The 15,013-nt window shown below is 38.4% G+C and overlaps 1 protein-coding gene across 1 annotated transcript; it reads right to left on the minus strand.

The window, feature by feature from the left end:
- Window positions 1-1,176: 1,176 nt before the first annotated feature.
- Window positions 1,177-3,257, minus strand: LOC147626077 (uncharacterized). Its single transcript, XM_086817641.1, has 5 exons — window positions 2,989-3,257; window positions 2,857-2,906; window positions 2,274-2,400; window positions 1,979-2,089; window positions 1,177-1,847 (listed from the first exon to the last, which is right to left on the minus strand). Exons 1-5 carry the CDS (start codon window positions 3,224-3,226, stop codon window positions 1,210-1,212), a joined length of 1,164 nt encoding a protein of 387 aa, XP_086673767.1. The 5' UTR covers window positions 3,227-3,257; the 3' UTR covers window positions 1,177-1,209.
- Window positions 3,258-15,013: the final 11,756 nt, after the last annotated feature.

Here is a 15,013-nt window from a genome sequence, read left to right on the forward strand (position 1 = left end):
ATTATAGCCATCTCCAACAAAGTTAAGCAGAGATGTCGTATTCCTAAATGATGGTATGGAGTTTGTAAAAGGTTCTTTTGGGGATATAACCTCCCATCAATCCATAAATCTATATTTTTCTTCCCTTTCATCCTCAACATTTCTTTAGATGCAGTACACAATGTATTAGGTTTATTTCTCTTACTTAGAGGTTCATATTCATGTTTAAGGTCGATGTGTAGGTTGTAAATGTCTCTTTTCTCTGTATTCCTCCTTTCTCTTGAATCCCTCTGCCATCCTCTTGATTCTCTCTGTGTTCCTCCTTGCTCTTGATTAGTAGAAAAATCTAAATGGAAAGAGAAAGGTGCCAAAATAGTAAAAAGAAGTAAAGAGTCCAACTAATTTGCAAGAAAAATCTTGATTTTGAAAGTACCAATACCTGCAAACTTTGATATGTAAAACCTTCAAGGGAACTCGAAAACATTCAAAATTTGAGGTGAAATTTCTTGCAGGGAGGGAACTCGAACTATTTTTGGATGATCCTTGGTTCAAATTTCAAGAAATACTATATTTCAGCTTATACATAGAGATTTTGAAATATAAGCCATTAAACTTGGAGAGTTGACCAATTCATTGTTCACATAGTACATATAGTACATGAACAGATTGAAGACTTCGAGAACTAGCAATATTTTATCATTTTTATGTACATTTAAGAATAGAAATATATCTTTTATATCTCAAGAAAATGCCAAGAGAAAATATGCCAAAATAAATTTCACCTTATTTTTTAGGCCTTTTGGATTATCTCTCTTTAAGCTTAGTTGGCACTTCTTATATAGATGTTGAATTGTGGTATAAAGAATGATAGAAAAGATTGATTATATAGCTTTATTATTATTTTTCTTATATAGATGTTGAATTGTGGTATAAAGAATGATAGAAAAGATTGATTATATAGATGTTAATTTTTAAAATGTAGAAGCATAATGTGATTGTGATTCTTTAAATTCAAATGTTTAAATTAACCCTATGTAGTATGCACACTGGTTCAAGTAAAAAATAATACAAGTACAAGATCCATTGATGTCACTCTGCACTCTAAAGTGTTTGTGCCCAAAAGAGTGGTGGAAGAACAGAAAAAGAGAGAGAGAGAGAGAGAGAGAGAGAGAGAACAAATAGCCACAAAAAAAAGAATTTTTGAAAATAATGTGCTTATAGAGAAGAACTTTAGGAAACAATAGAGAAACGGTAAAGCATCTTATGGTGATACACGTGACCATGCTTCACCATCATAGAGGGGAAATTGGGCTCATTCACAGCATTTGGGAAGCCTTGTGTTTCTAAGCACAATCCATCATGCACTCCATACACAGCTCCATTCTTTCCTTTCACCCCACTTAGCATGTTACCACTATAAAATTGCATTCCTGGTTGATTTGAGTACACCTCCATTACTCTTCCACTATTTGGCTCCCTCACCTTTGCTGCAAAATGGAGAGAAATCCCTTCAAATTTAATCACCTTGCCACCCTTGAGTTCATAGTTAATATCATAGCCACCCTGCACTTTGTCAATCTGGCTCCCAATGGTCGCCTCCTTTGTGAAGTCATAGGGTGTCCCCTTGACATCTTCAAGAACCCCTGTAGGTATAAGATTTTTATCTACCATGGTTACACGATCACCTGCTATTTGGATGGTGTTGTTTAGTATTGTGCCACTATTATGTCCTCCCAAGTTCCAATAAGTGTGTTGTGCCAAGTTTACAGGAGTGGTCTTATTTCCTACCACCCCCTTCATGTCCACTACTAGTTCCATATCATTTGTTAGCTTGTATGTGACCGTGACATTCAAATCTCCAGGGAAACCTGTTGCAAGAGGAATTGTTAAGATAGATAAACAAAAAAATCAAAAGCAAAACCATTGGAATGAAATTTATTAACCATTAACACGTGTATAGTTAATGTTATCATATAATAAAAAGCCTTAAGCAAGTTACCTTGTTCACCATCAAAACTATGGTATGTGAATTTCACACATGGAGCATCATCATTCTTCTCAAGCATTGTAGTGGCGTCCCAAAGAACTTTGTCATAGCCAATTTTCCCACCTGGAAAGAAGTGAAAGCACATGCCACTCAACATAGAAGCAAAAGCAAATAGACTTAGGGAGACACAGAAAACAAATAAACTTAGGAAAACACACGTCCAAGTGCTATGGTAGTGAGTCCAAAAAAGCACACGTGCTAGGGTCCAAAAAAGCACGAGTGCTGCAGGGTATCGTCCAAAGCTTACCATGAAGAGTGTTATTGCCGTCGTTTTTTGTAAGGTTGTAGCGGACATGGTCTAGAACGAACGTGCCACCAGCGATTCTATTAGCTACTCTGCCTACAATGGCTCCAAAGTATGGCGCGCTCCCATTCTGGGGTAAGCTTGTAAATGTTACGCAATCTCTCTCTCTCTCTCTCTCACACACACACACACACACAGACACTCTCTCTCTCTATCTCTCTCCCCCCCAACACACACTCTCTCTCTCTCTCTCTCTCTCTCTCTCTCTCTCACACAGACACAGACACAGACACACACTGCAATGGCTACTCTGCCTACAATGGCACGCTCCCATTCTGGGGTAAGCTTAAATGTTACGCAATCTCTCTCTCTCTCTCTCTCACACACACACAGACACTCTCTCTCTCTCTCTCTCTCTCTCTCTCCACACTCTCTCTCTCTCTCTCACACACACACAGACACACTCTCTCTCTCTCTCCCCACACACACTCTCTCTCTCTCTCTCTCTCTCTCACACACACACACACACACACACAAACACACACACTCTCTCTCTCTCTCTCACACAGACACACGAAAGCCTCACCTTGTAATCCTTGAATGAGTCCAAGCCAAGCACGACGTCCGCCAGCTTTCCTGCAATGTTACAGGACTACGATTAGTAATTCGCTGAGCAAATAATTATTCCAAGATTTGAAGATAATTGGAGAAGAATTACCCTTAGCATCCGGAAGGTAGAGCGCGGTGATGGCGGCACCCCAATTGGTGATCTCCACGCGAAGCGGGCCTCGCTCCAAGGTGGCCAACACAACGCGCCCCGCCCTCACCTTCCCATACGGCCTCACCTCCACTCCTGCACTACTGCCTCTCCGCCCTTCGCAACCACACACGAAGAAGACCGCCGCCGCCACCACCACCACCACGGCTGCCGCTAACGCACGCACCAAACGTGCCATCTTGATCTCAGGACTGCGTGCGTGCCTGTCTCCATTATTTTATTAAATACGCCCCCCAAAGCCCCAAAAGCAAAAAAGGGGAAAAAAAGCTGAAAAAGCGACCTCCCAACTTTCAAAGCAGCAAGCACGCGAAAAAAGCGCACGCTTGGTCTGTGCACGAAAGACAAACGTACATCTTTCCCAATGATTTAATTAAGGGTGTGACATAACCATTGGGAAAGATTTAATTAAGGGTATGACATAACCATGACATTGGGCAATGCTCATAAGTTAGGCTCCCAATAACATGAACTCACAGCCCAATGTAAGTGTTTGCTAAGGTTACATATAAGGGGAAAAAAATCAACATTACTATGAGTTATGGTGAAAGAATTTTATAGTATATCGAATCCTGTATGTTGGGCAACAATTTTGTTTTTAAAACAAGAGAGGGTACTTAATTACAGTTGACACCCTCTATCTTCTTCTAGAGGGGCAAGTGTAGCCCAAGAGGTTGAAGCACAATATATCTCAAAGTGTACCTATATAAGAGTTTAGTATAAACATTATTGCACATGCAATAGGGCAATATCAATTAAAATTCAAAATTATACAAGACCAACCCCAAAAATCCGTTGAAACCAAGATGATATAAAATACCTTATAATAATATTTTGATCTTTTTCTTGCTACATTGTTATAACAGTACAATACTATGTTGCCTTAGTGACGCTTTTACTCTTGGGAAAAAAATTATTGAATTCAAAAAGCCTTGCAACAAGTGCTTATGTAACCCTTGGAACTACAATAACCCTTGTAAATTGCCAAGATTATTGTAAGGCTTGTATTTTTTTTTTTATTGTTTGAGGATTAGTGCTGAATTGGGGGGAAATTTTGGGCAAAATGAGATAAATTGCCTAATGTGTTTGATTGAACACAATAATACAATACATATTTTAGACAAAAAGAGTAGATCACAAATTTGGGTCAAAAAGTGTTCGCTCTTGAGGCCAATATGTTCATGAAAAAAAAACCCCCACTTAAAATGGCCAATAAGTTTTGAACTTTAATAAGCCTTTTACTTAGCTTAAGGATAGGCGTAGACTAGAAACATGAAGACTAGCTTAAGGATAGGCGTAGACTAGCTTAAGGATAGGCGTAGACTAGAAACATGAAGAATGGAGAAGTCTAGTCCTCATCTTTGTTGTGCTTTTCATTCTCCTCTTTAATAGATCCATGGACCCCGGCTCGAAAAATAAAAACTTTGTTAGATCCATGCTCTTTGCTCGAAATCCTTGAGTTCTATAAAGAGACTTAAGCATACAAAGGTAAGAAGTAATGTATAACATACTAGCTACTTGAAGGTTTGAGAGAGGCATAAATACTGACATGGCCATTCTCATAATTGACTTCTATACCATGTTCCTTAAGGCTATCAAGTAGTAGTGCCTTAATGTTATTAAGTAGTGCTTGTTGTGATGTCTTGCATACACACAATACACATGCACAATTAATTGGCTTTCTGGCCAATCACAACTTTCTACCAGACATGAAATAAACAAAAAGTTAGAATAAGCCATGGTAGATGAAAACGGAGTTGCAATTAATGATTGAGCGAAGTATACATAGAACTGTGCTTGCCATGGTGATTCACCCCATACTTTTATTATCACACAACTATGGTGTCTCTTTGTTATTGGTACATGTCGAGATTTTCTTAATTCTCCTTCTTGAGCAACTCTCAATCCCTCTTCAAAGCCTTTTCAAAGCATGCTTCAGGATTTCTGTTCACTTGTTCCAAATCTCTATCAGAGGTGTGTCCACACATGTAATCAAACATCCAATCTCTTATTCTGTGGATTTGTAACTCAGCTTTAAGCTCATATATGAAATGGTGTTTTAACAGTTGAGCTAGTCTTGCCAATCCATGACTACATCTAGAAAGGGGATCTACCATAATCTCGTCAGAGTTGGTTTAAGATTCATGAACCATATGTATCCTCTATCTCAAACTTGTATATCACGTGTGTTCAAAGGGTATTTTTAAAAAACCCCTTACATGCGAAATTAAAGTATATAAAAAAACACTTCTATAAGTACATTTTTGTAAATCTATCACAAAATTTGAATAAAAAACCCCTTCACGTGCACTCACTCTCGGTACACTACATAATTTTAAGTGAACCCCACAAGTCCTCCATGAATCCCTTTTTAAAAGATCTAAACTATAATAGAGCATGGTATTCTTGAGAGTGCCTTCTAGAGGAGAAGCCTCTGCATTCATATCAATGTAAGGGGGCTCTTCACATAATTAGGTTAGCTAGGTGGGATAGGTGTATGATATGGGGTAGGTATGCAAGATGGAACATGCATGGATCTTGTAGTATGACATCGTATAGCTGGGGAGAAATTAGAAGTGTGGAGTCACCATAGTAACGCCCACAATGGCCACCTCCTTGTCTATGGGTGTATATTATGAGGATTCAAGAATTAGCAAGCAAGAACACCAACAAGATGACACCAAGATGGAGTAGGCATGTAAGATGTCCCACTCATGGATCTTACTTATAGTATAACATCATAGCTAGGGAGATACTGCAAGAGTGGACTATGGGTTATAATGAAGATTTAAGCATTAACAAGCAAGGACAACAAGAGTTTGTCCTATGTGTGGATCTTCCATTAGCATTGCTAGTAGAGCTGATAAAAGGACCGACGATGAGAAAAAAACAATGTTGAGCTCTGTCACTTGAAAGCTTGTTGAGAAAGAGAAATATTATATATATATATTCACAACCACACACACATTTACATATATATGTGCACATATGTCTTATGTGAAGTGCTCAGGCTCTGTCTCAATAAAGTTTACCCCCCCCCCCAAATGCCCCTACATGAAGTTAAGGGTTGATGGTTTTGAAAGTATAAAAAGATATATGTGACAAGAAGATAAAGAATGTTTCTCTATCATTAGGTGAACATTTAATAATGATGCCTGTGGAGAACAAGATCATGGAGAATGTTGTGCTAGGAGGAGTAATTTATGAAAGGGAGGGAGCCAAATCTTGGGGAGACCTTAATGTAGATGAAGAAATGGTGGACTTAAAGGAGATTACAATGCTAGGTGAGTAGCAAAACCAAGCAAGAGCTAAGTATTTTTTCAATTTATTGGTTCATGATGTGTTAGAGAAAAACAAATTCATTGGTTCTTTATGTTAGAGAAAAGAAAAATTTTGATTAGGAAAAGGAAAGCTTAACGCAAGGACTTCTGGAGAAAAGCAAGAAAGGGAAGGCAAATGATGTCTTTTGGAAACAAGTCACGACCCTAGTGAGTTATTAGGACTTTGCCTTCCAAGGAAATTTATGGACAAACATATATCCCTTTTTGCTTCATGTGGGGTTATAAGTTCTAATAAAGGTATTATTTAGGTTTGAGCAAGTAGCCAAGATCTTCTATTTGGGCAAGGGTTCTTCAACATACTATTGGGTGAACTTAACCTGGGGGCCAAAGTCGCTTGCAAAAACTCCCCTATATTTTCATGTGGATCTTCATTAATTTACCTTAGGATCCATATTTTTATGTATCAAAAGGGTTTGTAATGAATTTATAGTATGGATGGAGTTTGTAGATTTACTACCATTTGGCCATGCATTGGAGATTCAACCAAGCTACTAGGAAAGCCCTTTTTCATGTATTCTAACTCATGGTTGCACATGGAAAAGTAGGCAAGAAATTCACAATAACCACCACTAAGGCTAGTACTGTATGAATAGAGGTCATTAGATATGGGGGAAATGTCTCCTGAAAGTCGAACCCTTCAACTTGTGCAAAAACCTTCACCACCAACCTTGCCTTGTACTTATCCAAAATGTACCATCAAACTTATACATGGCGACTTGGTGCCAATAACCTTCCATTTTTCAGGACAATCCACAAGATCCCAAGTATGGTTTCCCAAAATTGAGTCATACTCTACTTGTTATTGGATATCAATGCTCCACCTGGGCACACCGGCACACCGGCTACTAGCTCATGTTTGTCTGGGCACCCATTATGAGGAGTGGCTATGGTTGAGCAACTCGAGTGCCTAGCATCCCTCCCCATATTCACACAAGAAGGTGACGTTGGAGGTGAAATGGTTTAGAGATAGCCTAAATTAGATTTGGCACACTACCGAATAGGCTACCTATTCTAGTGGATTGTTATCTCCACACATGGAGTAGGTAGACTCTACTCTTTGACACCCTATCCTAACATTATGGGGGCCAAGGTGAGATGGGATAGCTGTGGGAGGTGGGAAAATTGTTACGCAATTACTAGTATAGGTTGAGTCTACATCATGGACGTTAGCATTGACTCTATGACCACAGACCTAAGCAGACCTACATGGTCATGTCATGGTCGCTCTGCATATAACAGGCCTATATATATAATCAACCAGCCCCTTCTTCACACAATTCATCAGTCTCATCACTATGAGTTCAAGAGGAATGCAAGTGAGAGGATGAGATTGAGCTCCTTATTGGAAGCAAACACACACACACACATATAAGAGTAGATAAGCACAAAGAAATATGGATGGTTGAATTTTATTATAATCTCTTATGTTCTCTATGACCACAACATAAAGAGATAGGAGTACACACTATAAGGGAAAGAACCCTCCTACTATAACTTACAAAGGTCGGTCCATATTGTGAACCCGACTCCCACATGAGTTACTGCTGCTATAACTATGCCACACCTATGTGGTTGTCACATAGCTTGTAAACCACTAGTGGCATATCGCCCATATTCTCACCAACATAGTCAATGGCGTGAGTGCGAAAACTATCACCCATGTGGGTCATCAATGTTTGTAGTTTTAGTTGAGCTTGATATTTGACCACTCCCCCTTGAGCTCAACTCCACACACTACACTCTAAGTAAGCTCCTAAACATACGGAGCTTCTCTGTACCCAATGCCATCGTGAAGATGTCAGGCCACCTTATCCTCTTTGCTAACATATACTAAATCTAAAAGAATCCAAATCACCTATCTTCTCCCTCACAAAACATGATAGTGCTCCTCAATGTGCTTTCTTCTAGCATGATAGACTGGGTTACTAGGCCAGTTGTATGCTACTCATGTTTTTATAATAAATGATAATGGCTCTATCCACCATAGACTCATCCATATCACCAAGTAGCTTCTAAATACCTCACAAGCGACCATAACAAAACCCTTGTACTCTAACTTTAAACAATAAATTTTTGGTTTTTTCTTACTACTCGAACTCATAGTAACACTCCCAAAAGAGAACATAAAGTCGCTAGTAGATCTCTTGTCTGAGACACTACTAATCTAATTAGTATATGTATACCCACGTAAATATATATCTTTGTCAACCTCAATGAAAACTTTATAATCAATAGTGGAATTTATGTATCAGAGAATCCGTCTAGCCACATCCAAGTGTGGCTTCTTGGGGGCCCTAATAAACTAAATCATAAGTCCAATATCATAGCTCAAATCTAGAATAGTAATGGTGATGGAGATCAAGCTGTGGGTCCTCCAAAATCTCACCTATATATCTATGGAAAGCTTGGTGTTCTCCTCCAATGAAGACCATATTAGGGAGTTTGGGAAAATCCCAATTCCCATTTTGTAAGATTAAAAAAAGCTTTCAAGATTTTCTCAAAACCTCCTCATTTGACATATCGTTGGAAAGCTCTTGAAGAGTAGGTTCTAAAATCACATTCTCTGACAACTTTGAAATTGGTATGCGTAAGATATGCCAAAAAAGTAGAGTGAACAATGAATTTCAAAAGTAATGGAATTTTCCCAAACTTCCTAATATGTTAATGGCACTAAAATAGGCTTATAGCCTACCATACTATTCTTGGATATTATATCCAAGCCATACTATCTCTGTAATAGTAAAATGCAATCACGTGATTTTAGCACCTCTATACCAAGAAAAAACTACAGCTCACCTAAATCTTTCATCTCAAACTTGTACTTCAAAAGCATCATGACATCATGTATATCACGTATATCAACATCGCTATCATCATATTATTTTGTCACCCACATAAATGACTAACAACATGATCCCTCTATTTAGATTTTTCGCATAAAGTGAAAAATCTACATTGGATATGTGAATTCCAATGTGTCTCGGATCTTATTTGACCATACTTTGAGATCTTGCTTCAAGCTACATAAGTTTTTGTGTAACCTACACATAAATTTGGATGTGCATCGCTCTTATAACCCCGTGATTGGATCATGCAAACCTCTTCTTGTAAATCACCTTGCAAGAAAACATTCTTAACATCTATTTGATGTAAAGATAAACCTTTTGCTCTCTTTAGCCATATGCAATGATAGCTATGGTTGCCATTCCCGCAACCATGCTAAATGTCTCCTCATAGTCAATTCCATATGTCTACGCATAACCCTTGGCAAGTCTTACGCTATACTTGTTCACGAATCCATTTGAGTTACGCTTAACCTTGTACACCCACTTATATCCAATTGCATTCTTATCCTTAGGTAAAGGCACTAATTCCCATGTTACATTTATATCCAGTGTTTCCATCTCCTCATCCATGGCATCTTTCGTTTTTTGATTTCCAAACACCTGCTCAAACCAAGTAGGTTCTATCTCCTGTATTTCTTTAACCATGTAAGCATAGTGATGGGTTGTATATCCATCGTATCTCAATGTCAATAGGGTATCTAACCCAAGTAGACCTACGTATACTAAGATCACTATCTAATGTCCTCAAAACATCCTTGGTTCTCCCACAACATGAGGAGTAACCATTGGCAGAATGCTAAGCTTCTCATCAAGGCTCTACTTATAACCACTAAAGTCACCATCTACATAAATGTGACCTACTGACAGATGAGGTGCAAAAGGTTAATTTACCTTTTTATTCCCTTTGTGTGATACACATGTACTAGTACTTGTAGTACCATGAGATGATGCATCTACATTCCTTGCATTTGTCCTCAACCTACTGGACTCCACTGCTAGAGGACTCTCTATGTCCACTAAGCACCTATGATTATTGCTCTATATGTGGGACATCATCATTACTTCTTGCATGTACTAGTACTTATAGTACCAAAAGATGATGCATCTACATTCCTTGCATTTGTCCTCAATCAACTTTACTATGGAATTTACTTCTAGAGGAACTTTTTATCTCCACTAAGCACCTGTGTTTATTTCTCTACATGTGAGACATCATCATTACTTCTTACATCTACACCTTCAGTTACATATAGAGGACTCTATATGTCCACTAATCACATGTGATTACTACTCTATATGAAGGAAACCATCATTAATTCTTACATTTTTATCTTCAGTTATCTTCACTGGTGCATAATGCGAGCTCCTTATCACATCAAAGATAACATCTCTACTTGCATCTCACGAGCGGTCGGGTTATAACATTTTTAACCTTTAAGCTCCATGGCATAACCAATGAATATACATTTCTCTATCTTTAGATCTAGCTTGGTTCTCACTCTATCAAGAACATGCACATATGTAATACCTCCAAATACTTTCGAGTGTGACACATCTGCTTTTATGCCTATAAACTTCTATTCAAGCATCATACCATGAATAACTATAGCGGGATCCTATTCATAATGTGAACAACAATTCCTAATGCTTTAGTCTAAAAATAATCTAGCATATTCTTTTCAAACATGAAGGCACGGGCAACTTTTGCAATGTGTCTGTTTTTACTTTCTAACACGATTCTATTACATAGTGTACCTGAATGTGAATTGTCTCTTGATTTCTTGCTTTCTCAAAAAATCACTAAACTCATTAGAGAAATATTCGTACCACCATCTGATCTTAGGAATTTGATTTGTGTATCTTTTTCCTTCTCAACCAAGGCTTTAAATGTCTGAAAGTAAGCAAACACCTCACTTTTCTCCTCACACGAAGTAAACCTATACTTTCCTAGTGTGATCAATGAAAGTAACATAGTACTTGCAACATGTGCAATTGTCGCAGTATTGGTTAGTCCCCATACATGAGAATCCAATGGCTTTGCATTGACATGCTTTTCACATAGAAAAGCATGTTTTGTGTACTTACCATGCCGGCATGTTTCACGTAGTTTGTACATACCATCAACCTTAAAATACTTTAAGGGTTGTTCATATGGAAAAGAAAATACTTATGTATTTTGCATTCATCTCAACACAATGGGCATCATTAGTATGTGATTTCACATCAAATCTTTATATTGTAATACTTATAGAATTCTTGCATCAAATGCATGTTTAGCAAAACTAATATGCACTCAAAAGTAAACATCTACCGAAGAAGAAGAAGAAGAAGATGAAGTGCTATTTTTGTTCTAATTGTCAACAAGCTCTACATCAATAAAATCTCCGTCAAACCAACTGTGCGATTCTTATGCTCTGTAACATCATTTTGTTATGGAGTATGAGCAACTGTCAAATATCTCTTGATCCCTGCTCCTTGCAAATAGGCATTGAACTTACTTGATGTAAATTCTCATGTCTCATTCTACCAAGTTATGCCATACTTTGAACTTTCCAAAAGCTTCAGCCTTGTCTCAAAGAACCACCCAATGTAGTGGTTGGTATTTTACCACAGAGATTTGCATGTATAAGCTCTAGAGGAGCCTTTGCACGGTTCTTACTTTCTTGTAGAAATGCATGCTGATGCCACTTGCCTATTATACAAGATTCACACCTATTTGACATCTCTAAAAATGTTGGTAGGTGTGCCACAATTCCAAAGTTATGATCAACTATGGCTGTAACAAACAAACAAATAGTAGATTCTTCTTGATGTATGGCACCTGAAAGACATAGGTTAGTATCACCATTGCTAGAAATTAAAGAAATGGTGCATGAACCCATGGCTAGGCATTTGGCATCATTCCCAACCACTACCAGGATGGACTCCCCCACAGGCTTGAGGGGGGTATACCAGCCCTTTTAACTAGTCATATGTCAGGATTGTCCAGTGTCAATGATCCATAAACCATCAAATGTTGAGGAATGTTTTGCTTTTGTACATATTTCTTCTATTGCTATAAACAACTCTAATTCTACTTCAGCAATATTCCCTAACCCCTTCTTCTAAGGGTTCAAAGTGCAATGATTCTCATCTACGTCCTTCAATCTACATGCTTTAACTGTCACATTAGAAACACTTTGCCTCAGATTTCTTATTCTTTTCACAAGCATTAGTCTTATCGAAGCCCTTCCCCTTGTCTTTTTTTTTTTGCATCTATGGAGAATGCAACAACATTGCTCTACCATCTTTGGCTTTTGAAATGCATCTCCACCTCCAGTAACATTGCTCTACCATCTTTGGCTTTTGAAATGCATCTCCACCTCCAGTAGCATTGCATTAAACTCCTTAAAAGTAAGAGGCGAGTTGTGCATTTACATGTTTGGTAAGGCCACCAAACTATCATACTTCAAGGGAGACATTTTGGTGCACCTATGTGATGCTAGCTCCTCGTCATCATTGGTTTTAATGATCCCCACTGTCGCCATCCGATCCTACAAATTCTTTATCCGCTTGCAATATGAACTGCTCGCTTCTCCATTAGAATGCCTTTTTGCTACAAATTGATTCTCAAGGTTTTGAATCATTGTCTAATTCATCATCTCATATTAGTTCTTTAGGCTTCAGCAGTTGTGGTAGTATGTTGAATCAAGGTCATCACATTGAATCAATGACACTAGTAACAATGGCACATAACGTATTTGCATTCCTTTGCCTCCACACCAAAGCAAGAATAGGATCTCGTAGTATGGTTTGTAGTGGATTGCTAGATCCGGAGTAGAACCCGGCTTTGCATCAACCCCTGTTGTAGTTTCCCACAACTCATTTGAATCAAGTATGAACCTAATCTTGAACTTACAAAGAGTGTAATTTTTCCCATCCATCATTCCATCACCAAAAGGTGGAGGGTGGGCAACGACGAGTGTCTACACTATTCATAGGTTGGGCCATCTCTCTAAAGCTTCCTTCACATAGAAAACTACCAAAAACAAGCATTACCTAGAGCCTATGCTCTAATACCATATGTAAGAATATATAGCAAACGCTGGATCAACACAATACAAAGCACTGAATTGTAGAAAGAAGTGGAGAGTAAAAATAATTAGTTTTGTAAAAACTTGATTACAAAGTGATGGCATCCACATGTGCTCCGGGTAAGGAGATTTGATGGTAATCTAGACAGACTCTGAATGGAGGATGTCTTGCTTAAAAGAGAGCTTGAACACAATGAACTCAATGATTATGGAGTTCCAAAAATCCTCCCATATGTAGTACCCCATATGATAGGTCGGCCATTTGATCTTGCTCCCAACCACATGTATCTGCCGCGACGAGATATATGCACTATGAAGTACCCCATATGGTAGGTTGGTCATATGACCCTACTATTAATCTCATTTTGGATGAACAAAGATGATCCTCCAATCGAGGACATTAAAAAGTGTTATGTAAATGCACTACAAAATTTGTACATTTTGAGATACTGGCCACCCAAGGACTTAGTTAGGCACCCAAGTGTGAATAAGGGCTAGATGTATAAAAGGAAATTTCTCATATAATGAAAAGACACAATCCCCCTTTGTGCTATGAGAGCTCTTGCTTTGTCTTGTGTGTGTGTGTGTGTGTGAGAGAGAGAGAGAGAGAGAGTGAGGGTGTGCTTTAGTGCATGTTCCTCTTCTATGAATGTGTGTGGGAGAGTGAGAGGTAGATTGCCTTGCATTGTGGTGCAAACGACTCTGTGGTGACAGCATGGAGGTGGAGATCGAAGGAGTGGAGGTTCCAAAAGTGAGCAAGAAGAGCCTCAAGGGACGTGAGCTTGAAGCATTGGTAAGTACCCAATGATAGCTGCTGTCTATTGCTTCTCCCGATTGCGGTTGTGTGGAGTTCCCTCTTGGGATTGTGGTAGCCCATAACATTTTTGGCACTGCTGTCGGGGAAACACCATTGTTTCTTCCATCCTCTTAGAGATCCATCTCCCATTATGCAAGATTCACTACTGCCTTTGCATTTGGAAGGTGCATTGTGAAGAAACTATGTAGATAAGGTTTGAGTGAAAGAGAAGAAATTTGAGTAGCTGTGGAAAATCATGTGTTTGGAACTGTGGGTGAGTACTTGGAATTTCCTAGAGGAAAGTTACACTTGATTTTTCTTTCAATTTTGATGTTTTTATCACCAATCTTGCTACCGTGAGCTAGCACGGGTGACACATTTTGTTCAATTTTTTCCAAAAAATCATGAAAGTTACAAAAACAAGGAGCCATTGGTTGTGTTCATGACTTGCATTGCATTGCTAATCCTTGGTACAACCTTTTTGGATCATTTGGATAGGGAAATCACACTCTAAACATTATTTCTATCAATGCGGTTGTTAACACATGAACTAGTAGGAAACAATTCATGATGTGAAACATCACCAACTACTTCATGGGATGAAACACTTTCCACAATCAATGCTGGGAATTTCAGGATTAACTTACTAAAATTAGGGTATCCTGTCTTGACACATCTGACACAACAAAACAAAAAAATCTTCTCATGAAATAGCAGCAAAGCACTTCATGACATGAACAACACTCTATTTCACAACATGAAGCATAGTCTATTTCACGACATAAACCATAACAACGTGAATTGTCATTTGCTAGTTCATGGAGACCTGCCAGTTCACGGATTAGCAGTTCACAAAATAACATTTCACGGACTGCTAGTTCACAGATTAAGGATTGTCAGACTGACGGTAAG

Source organism: Cibotium barometz, chromosome 23, assembly GCF_041138505.1.
Source record: "Cibotium barometz isolate CiBa-2024 chromosome 23, ASM4113850v1, whole genome shotgun sequence".
Lineage (NCBI taxonomy): Eukaryota > Viridiplantae > Streptophyta > Polypodiopsida > Cyatheales > Cibotiaceae > Cibotium > Cibotium barometz.